This window comes from Zosterops lateralis (assembly GCF_965231275.1).
Source record: "Zosterops lateralis genome assembly, chromosome: 6".
Taxonomy (NCBI): Eukaryota; Metazoa; Chordata; class Aves; order Passeriformes; family Zosteropidae; genus Zosterops; species Zosterops lateralis.
In genome coordinates, this window is record NC_139761.1 from 53,718,512 (window position 1) to 53,740,630 (window position 22,119).

General features: G+C 48.7%; 1 protein-coding gene and 1 long non-coding RNA gene across 3 annotated transcripts; one reads left to right on the top strand and one right to left on the bottom strand.

The window, feature by feature from the left end:
* The first annotated feature begins 177 nt into the window (after nt 1–177).
* On the top strand, nt 178–13,587 carry CDHR5 (cadherin related family member 5). Its single transcript, XM_083862997.1, has 14 exons — nt 178–483; nt 673–848; nt 1,822–1,872; nt 2,211–2,303; nt 2,425–2,523; nt 3,672–3,782; nt 4,133–4,309; nt 4,668–4,758; nt 5,943–6,040; nt 6,376–6,582; nt 7,077–7,193; nt 7,716–7,788; nt 9,790–9,950; nt 10,807–13,587. The coding sequence occupies exons 1-14, from the start codon at nt 405–407 to the stop codon at nt 11,401–11,403; spliced, it is 2,130 nt and encodes a 709-aa protein (XP_083719123.1). The 5' UTR covers nt 178–404; the 3' UTR covers nt 11,404–13,587.
* Nucleotides 13,588–18,288: 4,701 nt separating this feature from the next.
* Nucleotides 18,289–20,973, bottom strand: LOC310910817. 2 transcript variants are annotated; one of them, XR_014590402.1, is made up of 5 exons: nt 20,911–20,973; nt 20,484–20,643; nt 19,949–20,158; nt 19,726–19,813; nt 18,289–18,915 (listed from the first exon to the last, which is right to left on the bottom strand). It is a non-coding gene; the product is annotated as an uncharacterized lncRNA (long non-coding RNA). The 2 variants fall into 2 exon arrangements; XR_014590403.1 differs by lacking the exon at nt 20,911–20,973 and having other exon boundaries at nt 20,484–20,887.
* Between the last annotated feature and the right edge of the window lie 1,146 nt (nt 20,974–22,119).

The following is a 22,119-nucleotide window of genomic DNA, read 5'->3' on the forward strand; positions in this document are numbered from 1 at the left end:
CATCAGAAACCAAATTTTCCCCCTTCCCTGTGGGAGAGACTTTAGTACACAGGCAGCTTCCCAAGCACCAGCCCTTGTCCTTCATGCTCAGCTGGGCAAGGGCCTGGCTCTGAGTTCTGAACTGCTTCAAATATATCATTGTTGCCACAGCCAGTTTAGGGTAGGAAAGATCCAGGGAAAAACGAAGCAGCAATGATTTATGTGTCATCGTGTTCCATGACTGGTAAATCCTTCAATAAGTCATCCAATGGGGCAAAGAGGCAAAGGTTGAACCACGGCAATCCACTGCCAGCCGGTGTTTCTTGATACCATAAAGTGGTGAGCGCAGGCAAGGGCACAGGGCAGAGAAGGGAGAAGATCAGCTTAGTTGAAAAAAGGGATTTTCCAGCAACTGGCAGCTGACCATGCCTATTCCTCACTGGCTCCTCATGTCTACGCTCTTTCTGCTGCCCTTCTTGGCACAGGTTTTGGCACAGCAACTGGGTAAGCTCTTTCACGAGGTCCATGTCTCTGAGGAATGTCTCCCCTGGGAGGGGATGGCCCTGTTACAGATGGGAGGTTGCTATGCTCCAAGACACCTTTGCTCCACAGCTTGTGACCACAGCTCACACCCAGCTCATTCACAATGTGAATCCTTGGACAATTTTGCGTCTTATTTGTGTGTTTTTCCAGGATGTTCTGTCGATAACAGCAGACCAAGCGTTCCTGAAAATAAGTGTCCTTATTTGGTGACTGCCATCCAAGTGCAGACAGGTTTCACCCTCACAATTGATCCCAATTCCCCCGATGGCCAATTCTTCACCATTGAGGGCTCCGAGCTGCAGCTGACAAAGTGTGTGGACTATGAGGTAAGCCTTTAGCTGGCAGGCTGTAAGGATGGGATGGATAATACTGGGATGCAATGAGTTTCAACCTGGAGTCTTGGGTTTTTGGGGATTCTTAACCTGTTTCTAAAGGAAATAAATTGTTTCAGTTGTGTGAGTTTGGGAGCTTAAAAAAAAGATGGAGTGAAACCATTTATAAGGGCCTGGAATGACAGGATAAGGGGGAGTGACTTCAAACTGCCAGAGGGCAGGGTTAGATGAGATATTGGGAAGAAATTCTTCCCCGTGAGGGTGGTGAAGACCTGGCACAGGTTGCCCAAAGAAGCTGTGGCTGTTCCATCCCTGGAAGCGTCCTCCAAGGTCAGGTTGGACGGGGCTTGGAGCAACGTGGGATAATGAAAGGTGTCCCTGCCTATGGCAGGGGAGTGGAATGAGATGAGCTTTAAGGTCCTTTCCAACCCAAATCATTCTGGGATTCTGTCATCTTGTGTGAAGCAGAAAGGCAGTATAGAAGGTCGTTGTGTTCACTTAGGTTGCTGCTAAATTATTTTAGCTCCCTGGAGTGCTCTGTATATAGCCACAGGCATCTTTAAGTTCCCTTTCAATGTAAAAAGCCACTTTGACTTGAGCAAAGAGCAACAACCAGAATTAACACCCCGCAGGTGCCACTGTACTTGCTGCATAGAATGTTTTTGATTTATTCAATTTTAAAAGAAATCTGTTTAAATTCACCTGAGGTGAGAAAGAATGGCAGATTAGGTCTGCCAGCATCTTACAGGAATTGCAGGGAGAGCACCTGGAAGATGGGGCTGCTTTGATACTGTCATAAACAAGATCCCAGCATTAAAGAAAGAAAGGAAAAGTTAGATACACCTGAAAATAAGATAAAACCCAGCAACATTTCTAATTCAGCAAAGCACGAATTTGGCTCATTTGTTTAGCCAGAGTTTGTACTCTTGGGCTGTTTCTACAGTGGGTGGATTTGTTTTTCATGCAGGAAGATCCCGTGCTGCTGCTGTACCTGATCTGCACAAACTCTGCTGGCCAGGTGAGTGCTCTCCCACTGCTGAGCCCTGGGACAAGGCACTACAGGCAGCACCTGCTTCCCTCTGGTCTTCCTAATCCTCACACTGAGACGGGCAGATGTCCTTCTCTTTGTGGACACACAGACACACTGTTCTCACAGCCTCAGAGGGTGCCAAGGCTCTGCCAGTGGGGAGGAGGTGGCAGCAAGCACACAATCCTGCCCCAGGGTGTCGGCTGGCTGCAAACCCCAGGCCCATACGGCTCCCATCCTTACACCATCCCCTCTGGTCACTCTGCAAAGCAGGATCAGCCCCAACTGTCTATTTTTGTCTTTGATTCTTTGATTTGCCCATTCTGCAGAGCGATTCCTTGGAAATCCTAGTCACCGTTCTGAATGAGAACGACAACAGCCCCGTGTTTGCACAGCCAAACCTCAACAAGGAAATCCCAGAGGTATGGGCTTTTGGGAATGGAAGAGGGCACTGCTCACTGAGTGCTGTGGGACTAAGGAAGGGTCAGCAGGGAGAGAACTTTAATCCATTTCACACAGACAATAACTACAACAATTTTTCAGGATACAAAAGTGGACACAGCCATTGTAGCCCGTGAAGAAGTAAGTGCTAGTGACGCCGACCTGGACACCATCTACTATGAACTCACTACCACAGTGCAGGTGAGCATCTCTGGGGACAAACAGTAGCTCTGGAGAAGCTGGATTCAGAAGAGCCCCAGTTTTGAGGAGAAGGCCACTGCATTTAGCTCTCTCAACTTTTACAAAACCCAAACCTTTACTTGATTAACAGAACAGAGCCATCAATGCTGCAGGTATTGAATTCTCTTCTGGCTCACACTTTTAATGCACTGTACAGATTAAACATTCATCTGGGATATTCAGAGCTATAATGACTCAGGGAAGGTTTGTTGGCATGATCTGTAAACATATCAGGAGACCTTTGTACCTCAGGGAGCTCAGAATTGCGCTGAGTCTGATGGGGAAAGGAGTCCTCGCCCTAATTGCCAACAGCAGCAGGAAGTGGATTGTGCACACAGTTAAACCACTAGAGCCAGCCTAGAGCACAAGGGCTGGCTGTAAACTAAAATCAAAAGGAAATTCAAAACAAAAAACAAATGTATGTTTGCATTTTTGAAAAGCATTGTGGAGAGAGCAGACAGTGCCTCTGTTACCTTTATATCCCCAGGGAATTTAAGTTTCTGTGAACAGAAACCACCACTTTTTCAGCTCTGGGATCACTTTGCATTCACATTGGTGTAAATCCAGAGGTACTTAGAAATTCAGAGGCATAAGATTAAAGGAGAACCAAAGCAAGTGCAGAAGGTTATAGAGTAAAACACAATGCATGATACTTCAACTCGGCTTTACAATTTCTTTCAAAGTCCAGCTGTGCTAGACTAAGGCAGGTGATCCTGCCAGCTCTCAAAGGCTGAGCCATCTTTGACCTTTTTTATGCCTGGAAGTGAGATTGTTTGGCTATTAGTGATCTAAAATCAAGGATTGTTGGCAACTTGCTAAATGTAGGAAATAAATGAGATTATAGATTTCCTCCAGATACTGCTGAGCAGGTGGGTAGTCAAAGCAGGAGGTCTGGGAAGAGGAAATTCAAGAGAACAAACCTTTCTGACAAGCCAGGAAACTCCAGTGTGCAGTACCAAAGATTAAGTAGATCAGATATTCCCACAGTGCTCCTCATCCAGGTCCCCAGGATTAAAGGTCCAGTTGGGATGACAAAGATAGCAATGAGCAGGATTTGGAATGTGTCTGTGACTGATTCTGCTATAGCATTTTTCTTTTCTCCTTGCCAGGACACAGACGGTTATTTTGCCATAAGAGGAGTTAATAACCCAGAAATTTATTTACAAAAAGCATTGGACTATGACAAATTTAATTCGACAACGTTACTCTTGTATGCAAGGGTAAGTGGCTTGGGAAGAACAGAATGCCTCATTTGCATGATCCCTCTTACCTGAAGGATGAGTCTGGAGGAGACATCTCTGGGATAACAGGAGGGAGGGTGAGGACTGGTTGGGGGGTGCATTTGGAGCAGCCTTTTCCTCTCCATAACTCCAGTGACAGACCTGCAGTCAGCCCACCTTTGTCAGCAGAACATGATAACCTACTGCTTTAGGTACTCTCACATAAACTGCTAATTAAACAGAATGGAGTGACAATGGCTAAAGGGTCCCAGGCCACTGCTTTTGGCAGATGGGCCCTTGTTTTGGCAGTGAAACTTGTGTCTCACGAGTGTGCTTTGCCCTGGGGGCAGGACAGGCCTGTGACCAGCACCGACCCCACCAACACAGGCACTGCGACAATCACCATCACCATCCAGCAGAGTGACACCCGGGCACCCTGGTTCCTGCCCTGCACCCGGCTCCACGATGACTCCAGCGTCTGCATCAGCAGCCCCTACTCTGGCAGGGTCAACATCTCCGAGATGTCGGTGAGCAGGAGGGCTCAGACAGCGCCCCCGGTGCTGTTCCAGTGGGAAGCACTGAACCATTTCCATGGGCTTGTGCTGGTCTCCAGTATAATGCAGATGGTTAGGCAGAACAGGGAGCCTTTGTCATCCCCCCACCCCAAGCAGCACTGCTTCTCTCTGCTCCTGCAGAACATCACAGGAGAGGCAAGAGCTAGAACACCAGCTCAAGGCTGTCTCACCTCCACCCTGTCAGACACCTCCCAGCAATAAATCCCATCCTGGCCAGGCAGAGCCACAGGATCTGCACTGGGCTGGGAGAGCTCCAGTTGCTGATCTGGTCCTGGCTTGTGGTGTGTGACTGTTTGCCTTGTTGTTGCAGACGGAGCCGCTCCTCCTGGAGCCAGGACCCATCTATGCTATTGACCCTGACTACACCGTCAGGGAGAGGATTGTATACAGTATTGTTGGGGGTGAGTAGACCTTGTCACCTTCCACAGGGGACATTGCTCATGTCTCCAGTGGTACCTGCCAAGAGCACTTGAGGGGGGGGCTGGGATTTGCCCCTCTGTTTCTGTCACAGAAATTTAACTAGAGCCACAGAACATTGTTGAATAAGTAGAAGAAACAGACTGTACAGAGAGGAAGAAAAAAAGAATTACAGTCCCACAAACCAATCTCAATGAAATCTCTTTCAAAAAGACTTTGGGGGATTTTTTTTTGTGAGATGAGACATGTTTTATCTTTAGGCTTTTAGATGTGATTTTGTCAATCCAGTCATGCTACTTTCACGGAGTCTTTGAGCTGAACCTAAAATTCCCACATTATCCATCTAACTTCTATTCATTGCCCAGAATTATGTTTTTATTCCCTCAGCACATTGCCTCTATCTCATCTGCCCAGTTTTAGTCTTGATTCCAAAATGATCAAGGCAAGGGTCATATTGGTCAAGAGGAATGTTCCTCTCCCTTTACCTATTATGCCTCATGGCACCACAGTTGTGAATATCCTCCTGATATCAAATGTATTAAAGAACATTAAATGCCACTGGCGTTTGGATGGACTGTGACCTCCCTGCCCACAGCCAGTGACTCAGATCTTTGTCAACAGAAAGCCCACAGTGTCTCAGAGTGGGGAAGAGAATTAAAAATTCTGCTTATCTTACAACATGTATCTAACAAAGATACTTTTATGATTCCCACACAGAGGTAGGAATCTGATTTCTACCTGTACATAAATACAAGGTTTGTATCTAGACTCCCTTTGTAGTCAGTAGAGAGAAATAAGCATTCCCAGAGCAGATTGGAAACTGGATGGCGATTGTCCTAAAATTGCACCAGAGGCTCTGGGCATTTATCATACATTAGACTAGCAATCTGTGGGTCTAGGCACTGGAAATGCAAAGCTTTGTTGTCCTGCCTCATTTAATGGGGTTCACACACATCTGATGTGTCCCTCTGCATCCCTGGCCAGCACTTCCAGTCTTTGGAGCAGCCAGGAAGGCAAAGAAATCAGCATTTTACCTTGAGTAAATGGTATTTACCCAAGGAAAATTCCTTGGGGGTATTTTCACTAAGACGTGGAAGAATGAGTCTGTGACCTCCAGGTCACTTTATGAAGGAGTCTGGTGGTTGAATGGTCTTTGCATTTTCTCTAGGGAATACAGATGAAGTGTTCTCAGTGGATGCAGACACAGGGAATCTAACCATGAACAAAATAGTGACTTCCCCAGACACCTTTCTGTTGCAAGTTATGGTAAGTGATGACATTACAGCCAGCTACCCAGCACAGCTGGATTTCCAGGAAACAGAAGCCTGGGTGTGACAGGAGCCAGTGACCTCAAAAATAGCTCAGTTACTCCCTTTATTTTTAAGGGCCCAGTGCTTGACCTATGTCTTGCACCAGCCCACATGTGAAGTTCCTGCAGCAGCTGAGAGCTTCTCCTCGGGTGTGGGTGGTGACAGCAAAGGAAGTTTGCCCTGGGCACATTCTGCTGAACTTGGAATTGCAATGGGCTTCAGATCAAGCCCATGTTTTTGTGTCTCATCAGGGGCAGGAGAAGTCTGGCATCTCTCTCTCTTTCTCTCCAGGCCACCCAGGCCAACAACATAAGGAAATACTCTGTAGCCACTGTAGAGATCAAGGTCATCAATAAAAGCAATTTTCCACCCTACTTTGAGAAGGGGGTCTACAGTGGGACGGTGTTTGTTGGGCTGCCCCAGAAAAGCTTTGTCTACCAAGCTGGAGATCCTTCCACCCCCCTGGTGATAACAGCAATGGATCAGGATTTCCCTGATGTAAGAAATTAAAAGTTCTCTGTGTTCTGTCTCACTGCTTCAAGCTTAAAGAAAAATCAGGAAACATGAGGGAGGGGAGGTGGGGAGAGGCAAACACATGTTGTCCTCTAGTGTTCCATGTTATATTCCCCTGGAGATTCCAGAGATACCAGAACCACTTACAGTGTGATGTAATGGGGAGAAGCTGCTGGACTCCCCTCTTCCAAAGCTAGTCCCACACAGACCACTTGCATGGGTGTGTTTTGCATGGGCAAGTACTGAAGTTGACAACACAAGCTGGGTTGAAACTTGGGAATTATTTTTAATGTTTTTGTGATACATTCTTGGCCTCTGAGCAGTTGAGCCCAGCCTTTCTCACCTGCACAGCCCAGATTTATTTATTACTCTCCCCACCTGCTCATATCTCAAGTGTTTTGGACAAATCTTGCCATGGGTTATTGGGAAGATGCATGTGAACACAGTGTGCTTTGATCACACACTCTCTGGCCTTTCAGAACATCAACCCCAACATCGAGTACTATCTCAAAAACAGCACTGATTTCATTGCAACCAGCGATGGGTTCATCCTGACCAACGTGGTGCTGCAGTCCCCAGGAACTGTGACCATCCAGGTAGGGCACCTTCCTTGGGTATTTTGTCAGGGATATGGGAAGAGGGAGGAATTCAAATCCTTTTGCTTGGGTCAAAGGAAGCAGTCAATAACTTTAGACTTGTAAGAAGCTGGATGTTCCCTTTGTCCACATGCCTGCCTAAGGCTTGCCCAGAACAGTGCCTTGTCCTGTGGAGCTGTCTGAACCAGCCTGGTCACAGCACTCCTGGAGCTCCACAGGCAGGCACAGAGAGGTGCCAACACCTGCTGCTCCTGCCCCACACTGCCTCAGAACCCGTGCTCTGCACTGTGCTGGGAACTGAACACAGAGCAGGCACAAGGTTCAGCTCATCCATTCCCAGGGCAGGGAATCTTCAGAGCTCTGGCTCCCCTGTGACCAGGCTGTCCAGCCACAGTGAACAGCTGTGGTGAGGATAGAGACATAGGGACTAGGTACTTTCTCCTCAAAGCCCCCCCCACAGACATTGAGAGTGAGCTGGAGATCTGGAAGTCCCTAAACCATCTGTTTCCCATGTTCTCATAGGCTGTTGGAAAAGATACGTTGAGCCTGCAGGAGGCAAGCACCATAATTGTGGTGGAGATCATCCTTGCACCAGGTAGGCTGGGAGGGGGGTTGTTTTCTGCTCTGGGGAGTCTTTTCTATTTCTGTGGCAAACTGGCCATGATGGGTCACCTGCTGAAGTCTGGGCCAGGGCTGAGGCCAATCCTCACCCTACAGGAGGTTCTGTAATGGTTTTAAGAGGGAAAACACCCCAACAACATCCTCACAGCATAGTCACCACATGCCTTGAAAAGTCTCCCAAGACTTTACATGGTGCTGTGTATTGGAGTGTTTTTTCTTTTTGTTCCAAAGCTAATTCTGGGGTTGGTTCATGCTGGGAAATAACCCAGGATGTCTTATCATGACAAATGAGACCTTGGCACATCATTGCTCATTTTTAGCCAAACACAGAGAAAACTGCAATGCTCTTGCCTGTCTTTGGCAGAGCAGAGGGCAGCTGGCACACCCCAAAGCCAGCCTTGCCCATGAGCCAAAGCATTTCTACTCAGGTCAGCTCAGGATCTTTTACACCAGGATTTTATGGTCTTACAGGAGAAACAGCCCATGAGTAATAAGAGAGACATGAGGCTTCATACGTAACCCTCCAGCTACTGTTTAACCTTGTCAATGTAAAAACAGCTCATGCTTCCATACTGCTGAGAAATTACTCTTAAATTGGTCTAATAAATAAATTAGGATTGAAGTTCATGAAACTTCTTATTCTTTGAGTTAAGTTGAACCAATAGCAATGAATTTTTGTCTCAGGATTGGCAGACAATGCCCAGAGTCCACTGGATTCTACACAATGATGTGTGATTCAAGTTCCATCACTTTACCCTCTCATAACCACCATTGAGGAGTGGGAAAAACAAGTGGGTTCCTGAGTGTAAATTTGAATTCCCTAAAGGTAGTGTCACTTCACAGCTAAAAACCACTGAAACACCATTTAAGGGCACATAAAACACAGCATAAAACTAGTCCATGTCAGCATAAAACTAGTCCATGTGTGAGCTCACAGAGTTACAAATGCTTCAAGCATGTAGCAACACTTCTGGGCAAATTTGAAACGTTGCCCTTGCTGTTTAAGCCACACAAAGCAATGGTGCTGTTGAATAAGCAGAATTAATGCATAGTTCTGTGACATTCTGTGGGCTGTGGCTCCCCAGGAGCAGCAAAAATTCGCTGAGGTCCTAAATCCTTGCCAAGGTGTTAACTATAAACTGAGGGCGGAATCCAGTGCAGAGGGAATACTCTCATTCCATTATCATAAATGGGTCAGCAGGAGAACAAAACTCTTGTTTCATTAATCATTAATGGGAGTCATTTACACTACAAAATGAAGCTGGGAAGCTTAAAGAATCCTACCACCACCACCAAGCAAAGCTGAGAATGGTATTGTCTTTCCAGTCTGCTGTCTCTGATACCTGACACTGACCAGTGGCTGGAAGCAGAAGCTGTCCCTGAGCAGACTGGGCAATATTGCTATAGCTACAAAAGGGCAGGGAAGGTTTTTCATGTCGTGGGGACTTTCTAGTGCTTTTCCTATTTCCTATTCTGGTTTTTTGTTTCTTATTTTGATGTGTTCATCTCTGTTGGAGGGGAAGTTCCACATGAAAGGAAGCTTTGCATTTCCACACACAGATGTACAATCAAACCTCATTTTGGCATTCAGGTGTAAAAGGGTGAAGTGGAAACGCCAAAAAACTAAATAGTTTTATTCCATGTAGCATTTTCTTGCCTGATGCAGCCAGGTATTTATTAACTTAGTTAAATCACTGGGTCAAAGTCACTGTCCTGTAAATGGCTGCTATTTTCACTTCATGGAATTTATTGGAAATTACAATATTCTGTGTAATAAAAAAAGAAGCTCTCTGCTTTTAGGACAGCGAAAAAAGATTTTCTGTGGTATCAGGTGTATTATTCTTACATTCTGCAGCACAGGATGCTTCCTTGCCTTTCAAAAATTGGTTGGAGCTTCTCCCACAGTGAAGAGTTGTATTGGAAAATGCTGCCTGCCAGTTTTAGCCTTTGTAACTCTGGTTTGTTTTCCTCGCAGTTGTAATCCCCTCTGACAAGGTGTACTCTGCTCGGGACATGGCTATCCTAGGGGGTATATTAGCAGCACTGCTGTTAATTGCCTTAGTCTTCCTTGGAGTGCTGATATGGAAATCCAGTAAATGGTACGGAAAACCTGTCAAACACCTGATGAAGAAAAAGGTAAGTGCCTTGTTTGTACCTGAACTTCTAAGAGTTAGAAAGTGGGATCTGAGGAAGCTTTGAAGCATGGATGGGCTGCCCAAGTACCACGCATTTGTGTGAAGGTGATGAATCACTCCCAAGATGAAGTTTGCAGAGGTGGCATCACTTTGGTGGTGTTTGCTGCTGTTCTTTCTGCCCCTGAGGCTGGAGCTGTGTGGTGGATGATGAGCAGACATGGTAAGGAGAGCACCACAGCTCCCTGCAGCACAAGATCTAGGATAAATATGGCACACATCAGGGGTGGTCTCTGAAAAACACCTGTCTGTGGTGTTGTTCATCCTCCGTGGTCAAAGAAGAGGAGAGTCCCTTCATATCTGATCCCAAAGCCTGGGTTCAGACACTTGTCTGCACCTGAGCTATTTAATTTTGGACCCCTCAGATCCCTGGCAGATTGGTCACTGGGAAGTTTAGGGTATAATTTGTCTGATGAGATGTTGGTCTGTGCCATAGGCTGGGCCTGCCAGGAGCCTAGACCTGAGGGCAGAGCACATAGCTCAGGTGTGTAACAAAAGTCCTTCACCCTGAGTGAGGGAAATCCCACTGCAGAATGGGGTGGGTACCAACCACCACGTGTGTGGTGCTGGTGCTCAGCCCTCCTGGAGAACAACCCACTTATCTGAGAAAACTTCAGAAACTGAGCTAATAAAAAAATGTCTCTTCCAGGGATCTGCATCTTTCCTTGGCTTCTAATAGGTCTAACTGCAAAGCAAACTAAACTTTCCTGAGCAGGACTCAGTCATTGCAGCCACCCCTTCGTTCCTGCCCCCATTTCTTTTCCTGTCACTACAGTCACAATGTGTCTCTCCTCCTCTAGCTCTCCAAGGAAATCTCTAGGGGTTACCAGAACGAATATTACCAGGAAGATGAACAGCCAGATGTCAGCACCAGGCAGCATGAGACATCAGAAACCAGCAGTGTCCAGGCAGAGGCTCCTGTGCCAGAGCAGCCAGCACTTGCCTTTTACTCCTCCAGTGCAGAGGAAATGGAGAGTCTCCCAAAGGGCTTCATAGCTCCCACTGTCATGTTTGACCAGGAAGAGAAAGAGGAAGAAAAGGAAGAAAAGGAAGAAGAGGAAGAAGAGGCTGGACAGGAGAAAGAAGTGAAGTCAATCCTCAAAACAGACAGGCACGTGGGAGATGATGGCTACAAAGCTGTGTGGTTTAAGACTGATGTGGACCCCGAGGCTGGAGAGAGGGTTGAAGTGATTGAGGACAATGCAGCAGCAGATGATGATGATGACAGTGACCAAGATCTGCAGAAGAATGAGGAAGAGGAGGAAGAAGGTTCTGACACTGACAGTCACCACCAAGGTCTGGGAGTGTCCTTTGTCTCACAGAGCTCATCACCCCCAGCAGAGGTGACAGTCAACCTGTCCTACGCAGATGCAGAAAGAGAGGACTCTGAGTTATAATGGAAACTGGGTACATACCCCCCAAAATGGGGCAGTCTCAGCTTCTCTGTTGACATGAAGCCCATCTTTCTGCTCAGAGGGAAAACTGGATTGAAGAAGGGTGAGGTTATCTGTCCTGCTTGTCTGAATGCAGAAAATAAGGCCAGAAGAGATTACTCTAATTTAACCCTTTAGTGAGACCTTGGAATATCACTTAGGATTTTCAGGGTGCAGTGTTTCATCTTTCCACCTTCTTGCCTGTTCCCCCTGTGTCCCTTGACATTGCCTTTCCTAAACTGGCTGCAGGTACAGCAGAGCTGTAGCTGACCTGGCTCAGCAGCAGTGAACCCAGCTCACAGGAGCAGTTGAGTTGCACAGTCCAGTGTTGTTTGGCTCTTCCCTTTAGGGTGCTACAGCAGAGTGTCAGAAAGTCCCTCTGAGCCTGCAGGCGCTCCTGTGACTATGCAGGAGCTGACTTCAGGGCTTGGCTCTGCTCTGTTCTCCCAGCAAAAGCAGCTGGAATGTGTCACCAGGCCCTTGTCCTGCCAGCCAGGAGGTACCATGCTCAGGACCTGCTGTTTCCTTTGTTACTGGTAAACAAGGACTGATCACACGTTCTTTACTGAACGACTTTGTCATCAATTTTCTGTGTCATAAATCCACTAATTGTGCAGTACTTTAGATGTCTATCTGCTATCTGTCAGGCAAAAGAGCTCCTGAGATATCGTCTTCAAGTGCCAAGTCAGCACTCTGTTTCCAGGCAGCAGAGGGGAGGAGATATTTAATGCTCTTGTCTAGGTTTGCACCTCCAGTCAACCAATCTCTTCCCCCACTCAGCAGCCAAAAGCTGGGCTGGTTTCCACCAGCTGAGAGCATGGCTGTGTGCATTTGCATCTTCTGATCATCAGCATGAGATTTGTGCTGCTCCTGGAAAAGGAAAGCAAAGAGTGACTGCTGGGGTCTGCAGGAACATCAGAGCACATGGTGATTCCCAGGGAGGCTTTTATCCTCTTGGGCCATACATGTCCCTGTCCCAGTGTACCTGTGTTCAGTCCTGCTCTTCTGTCCTTGAGGAATGCTGCCCTGGCCTCACGGACTTCAGGAGCTGTGTTTGTACTGAAGATCAAGCCCAGGGCCTGGGAAGCTTTCCCACTTCCTGCAGTAAAGCTGTTTGCCCAGGAATTACAGTGTGGTAATGGAGGGTGGGGAGTGCGCCCAGTGTTTGCCATATAAAGAGTCCCTCCAGCAGCTTTGGGATATATCCAGGAATCATTTCCCACAGGACAATGAGAACTCTCAGGCAGCTGCTCACTGCCAACCCAACACCTCTGGCCCCCAGCAAGGCTGAGGGTCGAGCCTGCCTGCCCCCCGTGCTGATGCTGCTCATGGGAGGGTTGCTGATGTGAGGAGAAGCTGGAGTGCCTCTCCTCTGCTCTGTTTCCTTGGTGGCTGTGCCACGTGTGGTCCATTCCTGTCAGTGCTCTGCTGTCTGTCTGCTGCTGTGTACTCTGGATTTCTGCTGGCACACTGATTTATGAGCTCCCTGTGACTGCAATCTGTGTTCAGCTCTTGGTGCTTTCCTTCTCCTCACCAGTGCGCTTCCCATGCTCTTGGAATGGGGCTGGTCCCATCAAACCAGTATTTGTTTTCTCCCAGAACTCACCTACATAGCCAAGGGATTTGGTGTTTTTCAGGGTTATGGGTGTTTAATTTCAAAGGAGGTGATGTTTGCTAAATATTGTGTCTGTGGAAGTAGTGGTTGTTGTGAGAAGAAGCACAACAACACAATAATAAAATTTGGCAGCAAGCAGAGCTCAGCTGCTTCCAGCATTGCCTGTTAAAGCCTCCAGATCCTGTGTTCTTGACTCCTGTCTTTTTTGGAAAGAAATGAAGAAAAATGTGTAAGGAACAAGAAGAAAATTTAACCTTCTACATTCAAGTCCATGTGAGCTTGCACTCCATCTGCTTGGCTGGGTTTGTCTGCTGAGGCTGGGAAGAGCGACAGAGTTTTTGCATCCTTGTACAACAATCACATTAATTCATAAACATCTGCATAAGAAAGAAAAATGTACTAATAGAAATGTTTTTAGAAAATTGGATTAGCTTAAGTGTTTTTTGATGGCAAATAAGTATCTAAGTACCTTGAAGATCTCATCCTTACACTCCAAAAACATTCAAGTGCTTTTGGAAGTTTAACTCTACAGGTGTATATAAGAAGTCTCTTTCACCCCACCGTCAGTCAAGCTCTGGTTTTATTTCTGTACTTTTTTTTTTTTTTTTTTTTTTTTTTTTTTTTTTTAAATATTTGTAATGAGGAACTATAAAAAGCTGGCCAGCAAATCTGCCAGGTGAGAAAGAGTAGTTTCAGTGTGGCCAGGGAAAATGTGGATTTGAGGTTTTAGAGGTGGGAGTGGCTCAGATGCCAAGGGAGAGGATCCTCGTGGCTTTCCAGCTTTGAGCACCTTCTCCTGATGTCACACAGACCTGGCATGTGCCTGTTTCACCTTCATTTTGGCCTCTAGAAGGCAAAGAAACCTCTCAGCTGCCAAGGGAAGCTCTAAAGCTGAACTGAAACCAGCAGGTGCAAGCAGGGAATTGAAAAAATCAAGTAAATACAGACATTTTGCCTGCAGGAAGTAACAGAAACAGACTGAAAAATTCGCAGGTGTTTGAAAATTAATTTCTGCTGAAATTCTGTCCCCATTTAGAATTGAATAACCTCATGGATTTCATCAAGTGTCATTGGCATAACTGACAGCAAATGCATCCTTTTGCTTTCTTTTTTTGCTTCTGAGAGAAAAATGCTTCTGGGATATGGCTTGCCAGAGTGAAGAGGACAGTTGTTGGTTTAGTTTTGAAGGGATGGAAGAGAACTGGAGACCTTTGTCTTTGTATGTGGGATAGCAGAATAATCCAGCATTTATAAACCTCTAAATGATGAACAGAGATAAAAGACCTGTTTTAACCTGGTTCCCCTTAGATATTGAGCAGCGTTAGCTCCAAAATGGATTCTTTTTCCTTCAAAAAAAGAAGTCAATTAGATTTTATTCAGGTTTGTGCAATTTAATTTTTATGAGTTGGTTGCTGAGTCATCATGGAAATAAAGCTGACCTTAGCAGCAAATGGAATTTTAAAGAAACAGGATCAGCTCCATCAAACAGGTTTCAAGCAAATTATGGCCCTTTCTTTTTATAAATATGTATTTTATACAATCAACAATAACAGCAGTTCACCGTCAAATTCCAAGGAACAAATTTTGAGCTGTAACAACAACTGAGGCTGCAGAAATGACCCAGTAGTAGTACTGGGATAGAAATTCTATTCCTGGGCACTGTTTGCACAGAGAGGTTGCTGTACTGAAGGACAGAGATGGGAGTGTCAGGTTTCCCCTTGATTTGTGCAAGTTGAGTTAAACACTTGTATAAGCCTTAAAGGAATAGCTGGAACATGTAAGACACAACATTATACTTGTGTTCTGCTTGGATTCATACATCTTTATGGATGTGTTATGGGGTTTATAGTAGGGTAAGTATCCTAACTGCTCAGGTGTAAAAGTAACACATTCCTTAGCGAGATACAAGGCCATGTATCCCTTCTAGGTCCCTCATGAGCTTCTTGCCCATCTGATGGAGAAACAACCACCCATCAACACCACGGTCAGTTTGTCTCTCACATGCTCACAAAACCTTCATGAGTCACAGGCATCACAAAGGCCTTCAGAGACTGAGTTAAGGGCAGGTGTGAAGAAACAAAACATCTCTTTTTGCTCATCCAGTTTTCTTTGAGAAACATCTCTGTTACTGATTACATTCCCAGTAACAGCAGGCAGCTAATGTGTCACTGCAGATTCCAAAAATTCCATTGAAGGGGAGATCATCACTCTTCCACCACCAGGTGAGACAAGAGATGGTCATATCCCAGGAGCCTGGGTTGGGAATGTTTTATGGAATTGGCCACATTACTCATTTGTTAAGCAATTACTGCAATTAAGATACACAGTGAGGAGAAGAGCATTGCTGCCCTGCTGGATTGGGAAATCCAAGTGCAATTCCTTGGAGAGATTGAGGGGATGGGGAGCTGAGCCTCAGGCTGGGTTTTGGCAGCAGGAATTGGGTGAGGAGGGGAGAGGGGAGATCCCCCAAAACTGGTTAAAGGCAGTTTCTGCCGGGTTTGGGTGCCCCCACCCCAAAAAAGGATCCTGGTTAAAGGGGACTCGAGGAACAGCGGGATGTGCTGGGGGGGCTGTGCTGGAACCCCCAACCCCTGGGCAGGGATGGTGGGCAGTGCCAGGGACACTGTGGAGGGGCTGTGCTGGGATCCCAAATTCCAGCCAGGAACGCTGAGCACCGCCAGACCTTTGGGACACTGTGGAGGGGCTGTGCTGGGATCCCCAAATTCCAGCCAGGAACGCCGGGCACCGCCAGACCTTTGGGACACTGGCTGATCCAGAGAGATTCCCCGTTCTGTTCTCTCAGGCTCAGCACCCGGCAGCTCATTAGAGCCCCAGATGTTGCAAATCCCATGGGAGGAGTTGGGATCCCAGCCGATGACACAGAAGCCAGTCCGAGAGAGGGCAGGGGCAGGACCCGGTGCAGAGGCCCCGGTGTCGGTGGCAGCCCCGGTCCGGCCCAGGGAAGGGGAGCCGGGAGCGCCGGGCAGGGCGGGGCAGGGCGGGGCCCGCTCAGGTGCGTGGGGCGGGGCCGAGGGGATTTAACCCCGGGAATCGCTCATTCCAAAGCTGCATTCCAAACTTTTGTCCACATTTATTTTATCTCCCACACGAAGATGCCTAAATAAGCAGAGGTGGGGTGTTCCTGGCAAAAGAACATCTAAATTCATCGGTGGTAGAGGGTTTAAAATTAAAGTGTGAGTGGAGGTGCCTTTAGGACACTTGCAATTCTTTAGTATATGAATGGAATTTAAATGAAGTATCCAAATCCTGACAAGCTTGTATGAACTCCAAAGCTTCTGCAAGTGTTTTACAGCCAGGGAGGGAAACAAGAGTCTGGATCTCTCCCCAAAACCTGACCAGGCATAGGAAAAGTTGTCTATTCCCTGGGGCTGTCCTTGTGGAGAAAGGTTTATTTCTGTGCCCTGGGTTTATTCAGTGTATCTGCAAAATGATGGAAACTGATTTCATGGAAATGCCAGAGATGCCAAATGCTTTCCCCAGGCAGAGCTCAGAGCTCAGAGGGAAGGGGTTTAATGCCCATTTTCCCAATCCCTCGAGGCAGCAGCACTGGAGCACTTGAGCCAAACATGTCCAAGGTGCCGAGTGCTGGCAGGAGGCAAATCCAGGGATTGGGCAGTGGGAGTTTGCACTGCCCCTGGAATCCCAGACCTGGACCTCTGTGTTTCAGAGATCCCAGAGATGGCGCCTCACTCAAACCTCGTTTAAAGCTCAGCATCCTCCCCACTCCCTTAGGATTATTGGTGCTCCCTTTGCTGCTCTTCATCATCATACAATGTTATTGTTGTTATTGTTACTGTTGTTGCTATTGTTACTATTACTATTATTACTATTATTGTAAATTCCCACTCCATGTCTTCCATAGCCCTTTGCTTCCCAGAGGTGGTGCTTTAGGAAAGCCCCCCCAGCCTGGGAAGGAGCTTTTGGCTCCAGACACATTCCCAGTCCCCAGGAGCTGCAGGACCTGTGCTGTCCCCAGCAGGTGAGGCACAGGTGCCTTTCCTTCCTTCCCTGCTGCACTTTGGCTTTTGGAGGGGTCTCTGAGGGGCTGGGGGAGAAGTTCTTTGTCATTCCAGGGCAGAATTAGCCCTGGTGCCACTAAAAGCAGGAGGAATCATTTCATCCTTGTTTTTGGATACACATTTGTGTTTTCTCTCTGTTGCTGACACCGTGTGGTGAAGCAGCAGCTCCCAACTTTTCAGTGCTGCTCCCTGGAATAGTTTTTATTTGTAAAACCATGAATTCCCTGCTGGAATCCCAGCCTCAGCCCCCCCAGATCAATGTGCACTTTAAGGTCTTACACCCTGACCAGGACAATTTCCTGTCTCTGGACATGGAAAATGGGGAAAACTCAGGCTGGACTGGAGGCAGAATGCAGGATGGGGAAGTGAGGCAGCGTGCTCAGCCCAGGCTGGGGTTGGCCCAGGGTGTTCCCTGTTGGATGACACCTGGGGTACAGGCCGTAGGCGGCTCTCCGGGGCCACACCAGAGGAGCCCGGCCCGCCCGCAGACCCGCCGCCCTCTGAGGGGGCAAACGGCGGGGAGAGCCACTTCCGGCCCTTAAATCGCCTCGGCCCCGCCCCGCGCAGCCGCACTGGGGCCCCGCGCACCTGAGCCGGGCCCGCCCCGCCCGGCGCTTCCCGCCTCCCTCCCCTGGGCCGGCCCGGGGCTGCCGCCGGTACCGGGGCCTCGGCTCCGGGCCCTGCCGGTTCCTCAGGGTATCCCGGGCGGTGCCGCCTCTCCCCTGCCGGGCGGGGTACGGGTCCCGGGGCAGGAGCGGGGGAGCCCGGCTTGGGCCGTGCCTGGGGCACCGCTCGGAGCTCCGAGACACGGACTCGCCCTGGCCAAAAGAGCCCGCCCGGAGCACCCACACACGGCATTCGGGCTTTCATTCAGCCCCCAAATACAGCGCTTCCATCTGTTCTAGTGAAGCCTAAACACGGCTGACCGACCTCGGCTTCACGACCTCACAAACTCAGGGCATTGTCTCTGCTTCAAGACCCCAAAATACAGAACTGCATCTCTCTGAGATCCCCAGTGCTGTCTGAGGGACTCTGGTTTCAAGCCCCCCACACCAGGACTTAGTGTCTGTTTCTGTACTTGGCCAAAGGAGCCCGGTTTTGAGCCCCCAGAAGGCAGCACTGGCTCTCTCTCTGTGAGCCCCAAAACTGCTCCAGTCCATGGGGTTTGGAGCTCCCAGGCCATGGCCAGGCCCAGCTGGGCACCTGCAGCAGCTCCCTCAGCCCCAGTGGGATGGAGAAGAGACAAAAATCCAGCACAAGGGGTAAGATCAGAACAGTTTAATAATGGAAACCAAGACAAATATAATAATTTAATATTAATGACAACACATAGTACTGATAGCAACAAAAGCAGTGATAACAATGACAATGAAAGGAGAGAAGCCACTCTACAGCCCTACTTTAACATTATAAATCCAAAATGTAATCCAGAGCACCATAAACTCCCAGTGTGGGGGATTTCCATATTCCTGTGATTTTCTTTGTGTTACATCCTGGGGATTTGTGGACTAAGGGAGGCACTGAGTGCTCCTCTGAGCAAGGGAAAGGTTCCTGTGCTATTCCCAAACCCAGAACAGCTGGAATTAGTGCTCTGGGAGCCCAGTCCAGTCTTCCAGTGAGTGGGGGTCACCCAGAGGGTCTTTACCTGCATAAAATGAAAATGACATCCTGGTCCAGTGCATTTCCAGCAGGATTGGACACTCCTGGCCAAGGTGACCAGTCCATGAAAATCAGACCAGTGGCAATCCAAAGGGGATTTAAGTTGGAGACTTAGAATCCAGAACTCCAATTCTTTTCAGCACCTCTTGCTTAAACGTTTCTCTGCCGGAAGAGCTCAATTAGTATTTTTACTGACCAAAGTTTGATTGCCCAAGTGAGGGGAAAACAATCAGCATTCCCTGAATGCCTCCATCACTTCCACAGCCCTCTGCAACCAGTGGGGATGGGCAGGAGCCTGCCCGGAACAGCCTCAAGGGGTGCTATTGACTCCATTATTCCCAAGGTTTGAATGATTCTGGCATTATCCCATGTCCCTGAGTGTGCCAGAAACCCCAGAGCTCCAGGAGCTGCAGGAGCTGCAGGCAGCTGTTTTTCCTTCTCAGCTTTTCAAGACTGTGAGTGAAGGTCCCTTCCCTGTCCAGCTCTGGGGGTTGTCCCTGCCCCAGACCCCACACTGACACTGGGCCTGTTGGAGCCAATTCCCCTGTCATGGCCACATCCCACAGGAAAACAGGAAAGTGCCCAGTCGGCCCCAGTTCCAGTCAGGAATGTCTCACACAGCACTGTGGGTGTTCCTCTTGCCCTGGAAGGGGGGCTGGGATGAGCCCCAGGGGCTGTGCAGGGGCTCCCTGTGGAACAGCACTTCAGTTTTCCAGTCAAGGGCTTTTCCTGGCCCCCTGAGGCACAGGGTGATCCACACACCTGTCCCTCCCTGATTTCTCTCACACTCACAGAATGAGGTCCTGCTCTTTTTGCCCTCCCTCAGGGGCTGCAATTGCCAGTGGGATTTCCATTTCCCCCTTTTCAGCAGACCAGGGATCATTCTCCAGTATCTCCAGGAAATTTCCAGAGCTGACTCATTTCCAAGTACAAAGCTCAGGACAAGGGAAGAACCAAGGTTTTAGCACTTACCATCTTTAATTTTCCTTTCCCACAACAACTTGCTCTGGCTCTTTCCATCTCAAAAGGTTCCTTGTCTTTGTTTCAGCCTCAGAGGATTCTGTGAGGAGATTTCACACCCACAAATCAAGATCTCAAACTCAGAGGATTGTCCATAAAAGTGGAGCAGTGTTGGCGCTCCAGTGAATTTCCTCCATGTGCACAACTTAAAACCATTACACCACTTCATAATTACCTTGAGCTGGTGCTGTAACAATGGAAAACTGAGTTTCCATGTCCAGAGGCAAGAGATTGTCCTGGTCAGGGTGTGAGACCTCAAACTGCACATTGATCTGGGGACTGGGATTCCAGCAGGGATTGAGCCTGGTGTATGTGCAAGCCCAGCGTGGGACTGGGCAGGTTTTCACTGGGGGAAGCTCTGGCTTTATTCTTCGGCAGCTTTTCTCTGGAATATTAAACAAAGAGAAAGCCTTGTCCTTAATCCAATTACCACAGGGCAGCAAATTACTGTTTCTTGTTTACCAGCTGTGAGCAAAACTGGGAGCAGCACTAAAAAGTTGGGAGCTGCTGCTTCACCACACGGTGTCAGCAACAGAGAGAAAACACAAAATGTGTATCCAAAAACAAGGATAAAATTATTCCTCCTGCTTTTAGTGGCACCAGGGCTAATTCTGCCCTGGAATGACAAAGAACTTCTCCCCCAGACCCCCAGAGACCCCTCCAAAAGCCAAAGTGCAGCAGGGAAGGAAGGAAAGGCACCTGTGCCTCACCTGCTGGGGACAGCACAGGTCCTGCAGCTCCTGGGGACTGGGAATGTGTCTGGAGCCAAAAGCTCCTTCCCAGGCTGGAGGGGCTTTCCTAAAGCACCACCTCGGGGTCACATCCTGCAGGCTTTCCCCTCCCTTGGGAAAGGAGGGATCCAACTAGAGCCTGGAGAAGGAGGAAACAAGGAGGCCCAGCCCAGGGACTGTTCAGATGAGCCATGAGGGGACACAGGAGCTGTGCAGGGATTTCTGCCCCAGGGGTCACATTCCATCAAACCCAGAGAAACTCACTAAAACGACCATTCCACAAATCTCTCTTTAGGCACACGAGAACCCCAATGAGGAAATGGAATCAAACCTTTTGTTCCATTGGCCTCACACCCCAAATTCCAATGGGACAGACAAATCCCTCTCCTTGGAAGGCGTCTCCTACCTGGAGCTGTGCCTTCCCCAGCCTTTGGTGGCTGCTGTCTCCATCCTCCCACAGCTCCTCATCCTCCTCCTGGGCAGGGTCGGCTTCCTCATCCTGCAGAGCAAACCCAGGGACAGTCACAGCCTGCTGGTCCCAACCCTGGGCAGCAGGGACGGGCTGGTGGCACCTCTGCATGGTCACCCCTCTGCCTGGTGCCATCCCTGCTCCACGGCCCATTCCTGTTCCTGCCTTGGCACCTCCTTTAACGGGATGTTAAACCCCCACCGTTTGCTCTGCTGGGCTTTGGGACATCAGAGACTCCCCCGAGGCCGTGGGCAAAGCTCCTGTTCCCACATCCTCTGCCTCCCAAAGCCTTGCTGGGGCTGGACAGAGCAAAGGAAACATCTCAGTTCCTGCTGGAAATTTCCTCCTGTGCCCATAAACCCAGAGCAATCCTGGCTGCTCCATCCCTGGAAGTGTCCAAGGCCAGGCTGGATGGGGCTTGGAGCACCCTGGGCTAGAGGATGGGATGGCAGGGGATGGAATGAAATGATCCTTAAGGTCCCTTCCCACTCAAACCATTTTGGGATTCCATGATCTCTCCACACATTTATTTTTCACCATTTCCTCTCAAATTCAAATTCCCAAATTTAAATTATTTGTTAAAGGAATAATCTAAAAATATTTCAGGAATTAAAAGGGGAGCATCAAACATACAAAAATCATTCTTACATCCATCCGATCATTATTAATTGGAATCCTATTCCCTCATCCCTTTCCTTGTTTTGCTTTCCTGGAAAACCTTAAGATCCCAGAGTGTCTCAGGGAGATGTACTGTGATTACTGGAGGAGAGCCAGGGGGGTTTACAACACTTGTTCCTCTGTATCTTCATCCTTAAACCAGCTTTCCCTCCACCGGCACATCGATCCCTTCCCTGGAACTCGGATCCGTTCGCCGGGACACAGACTCCTCCCGTTTCCCCCGGTCGCTCCGTCCCCGGCCCGTCCCCGTTCCCCGCTGGGGCTGTCCCCGTTCCCCGTTCCCCGTTCCCCGTTCCCCGTTCCCGGCTCACCCCCGAGCCCGCCGCAGCCGCCCCCGGTGCCCCCGGCCCGGCCCCGCTGCTCCCCGGGCTCCGCCACTGCCTCTCCCGGCTCCGCGCCCGCGGTTCCTGCCGGGAACGGCCCCGCCGCGGTCCCTGCATGGCCGGTCCCAGTCGTTGTCCCGGTCCA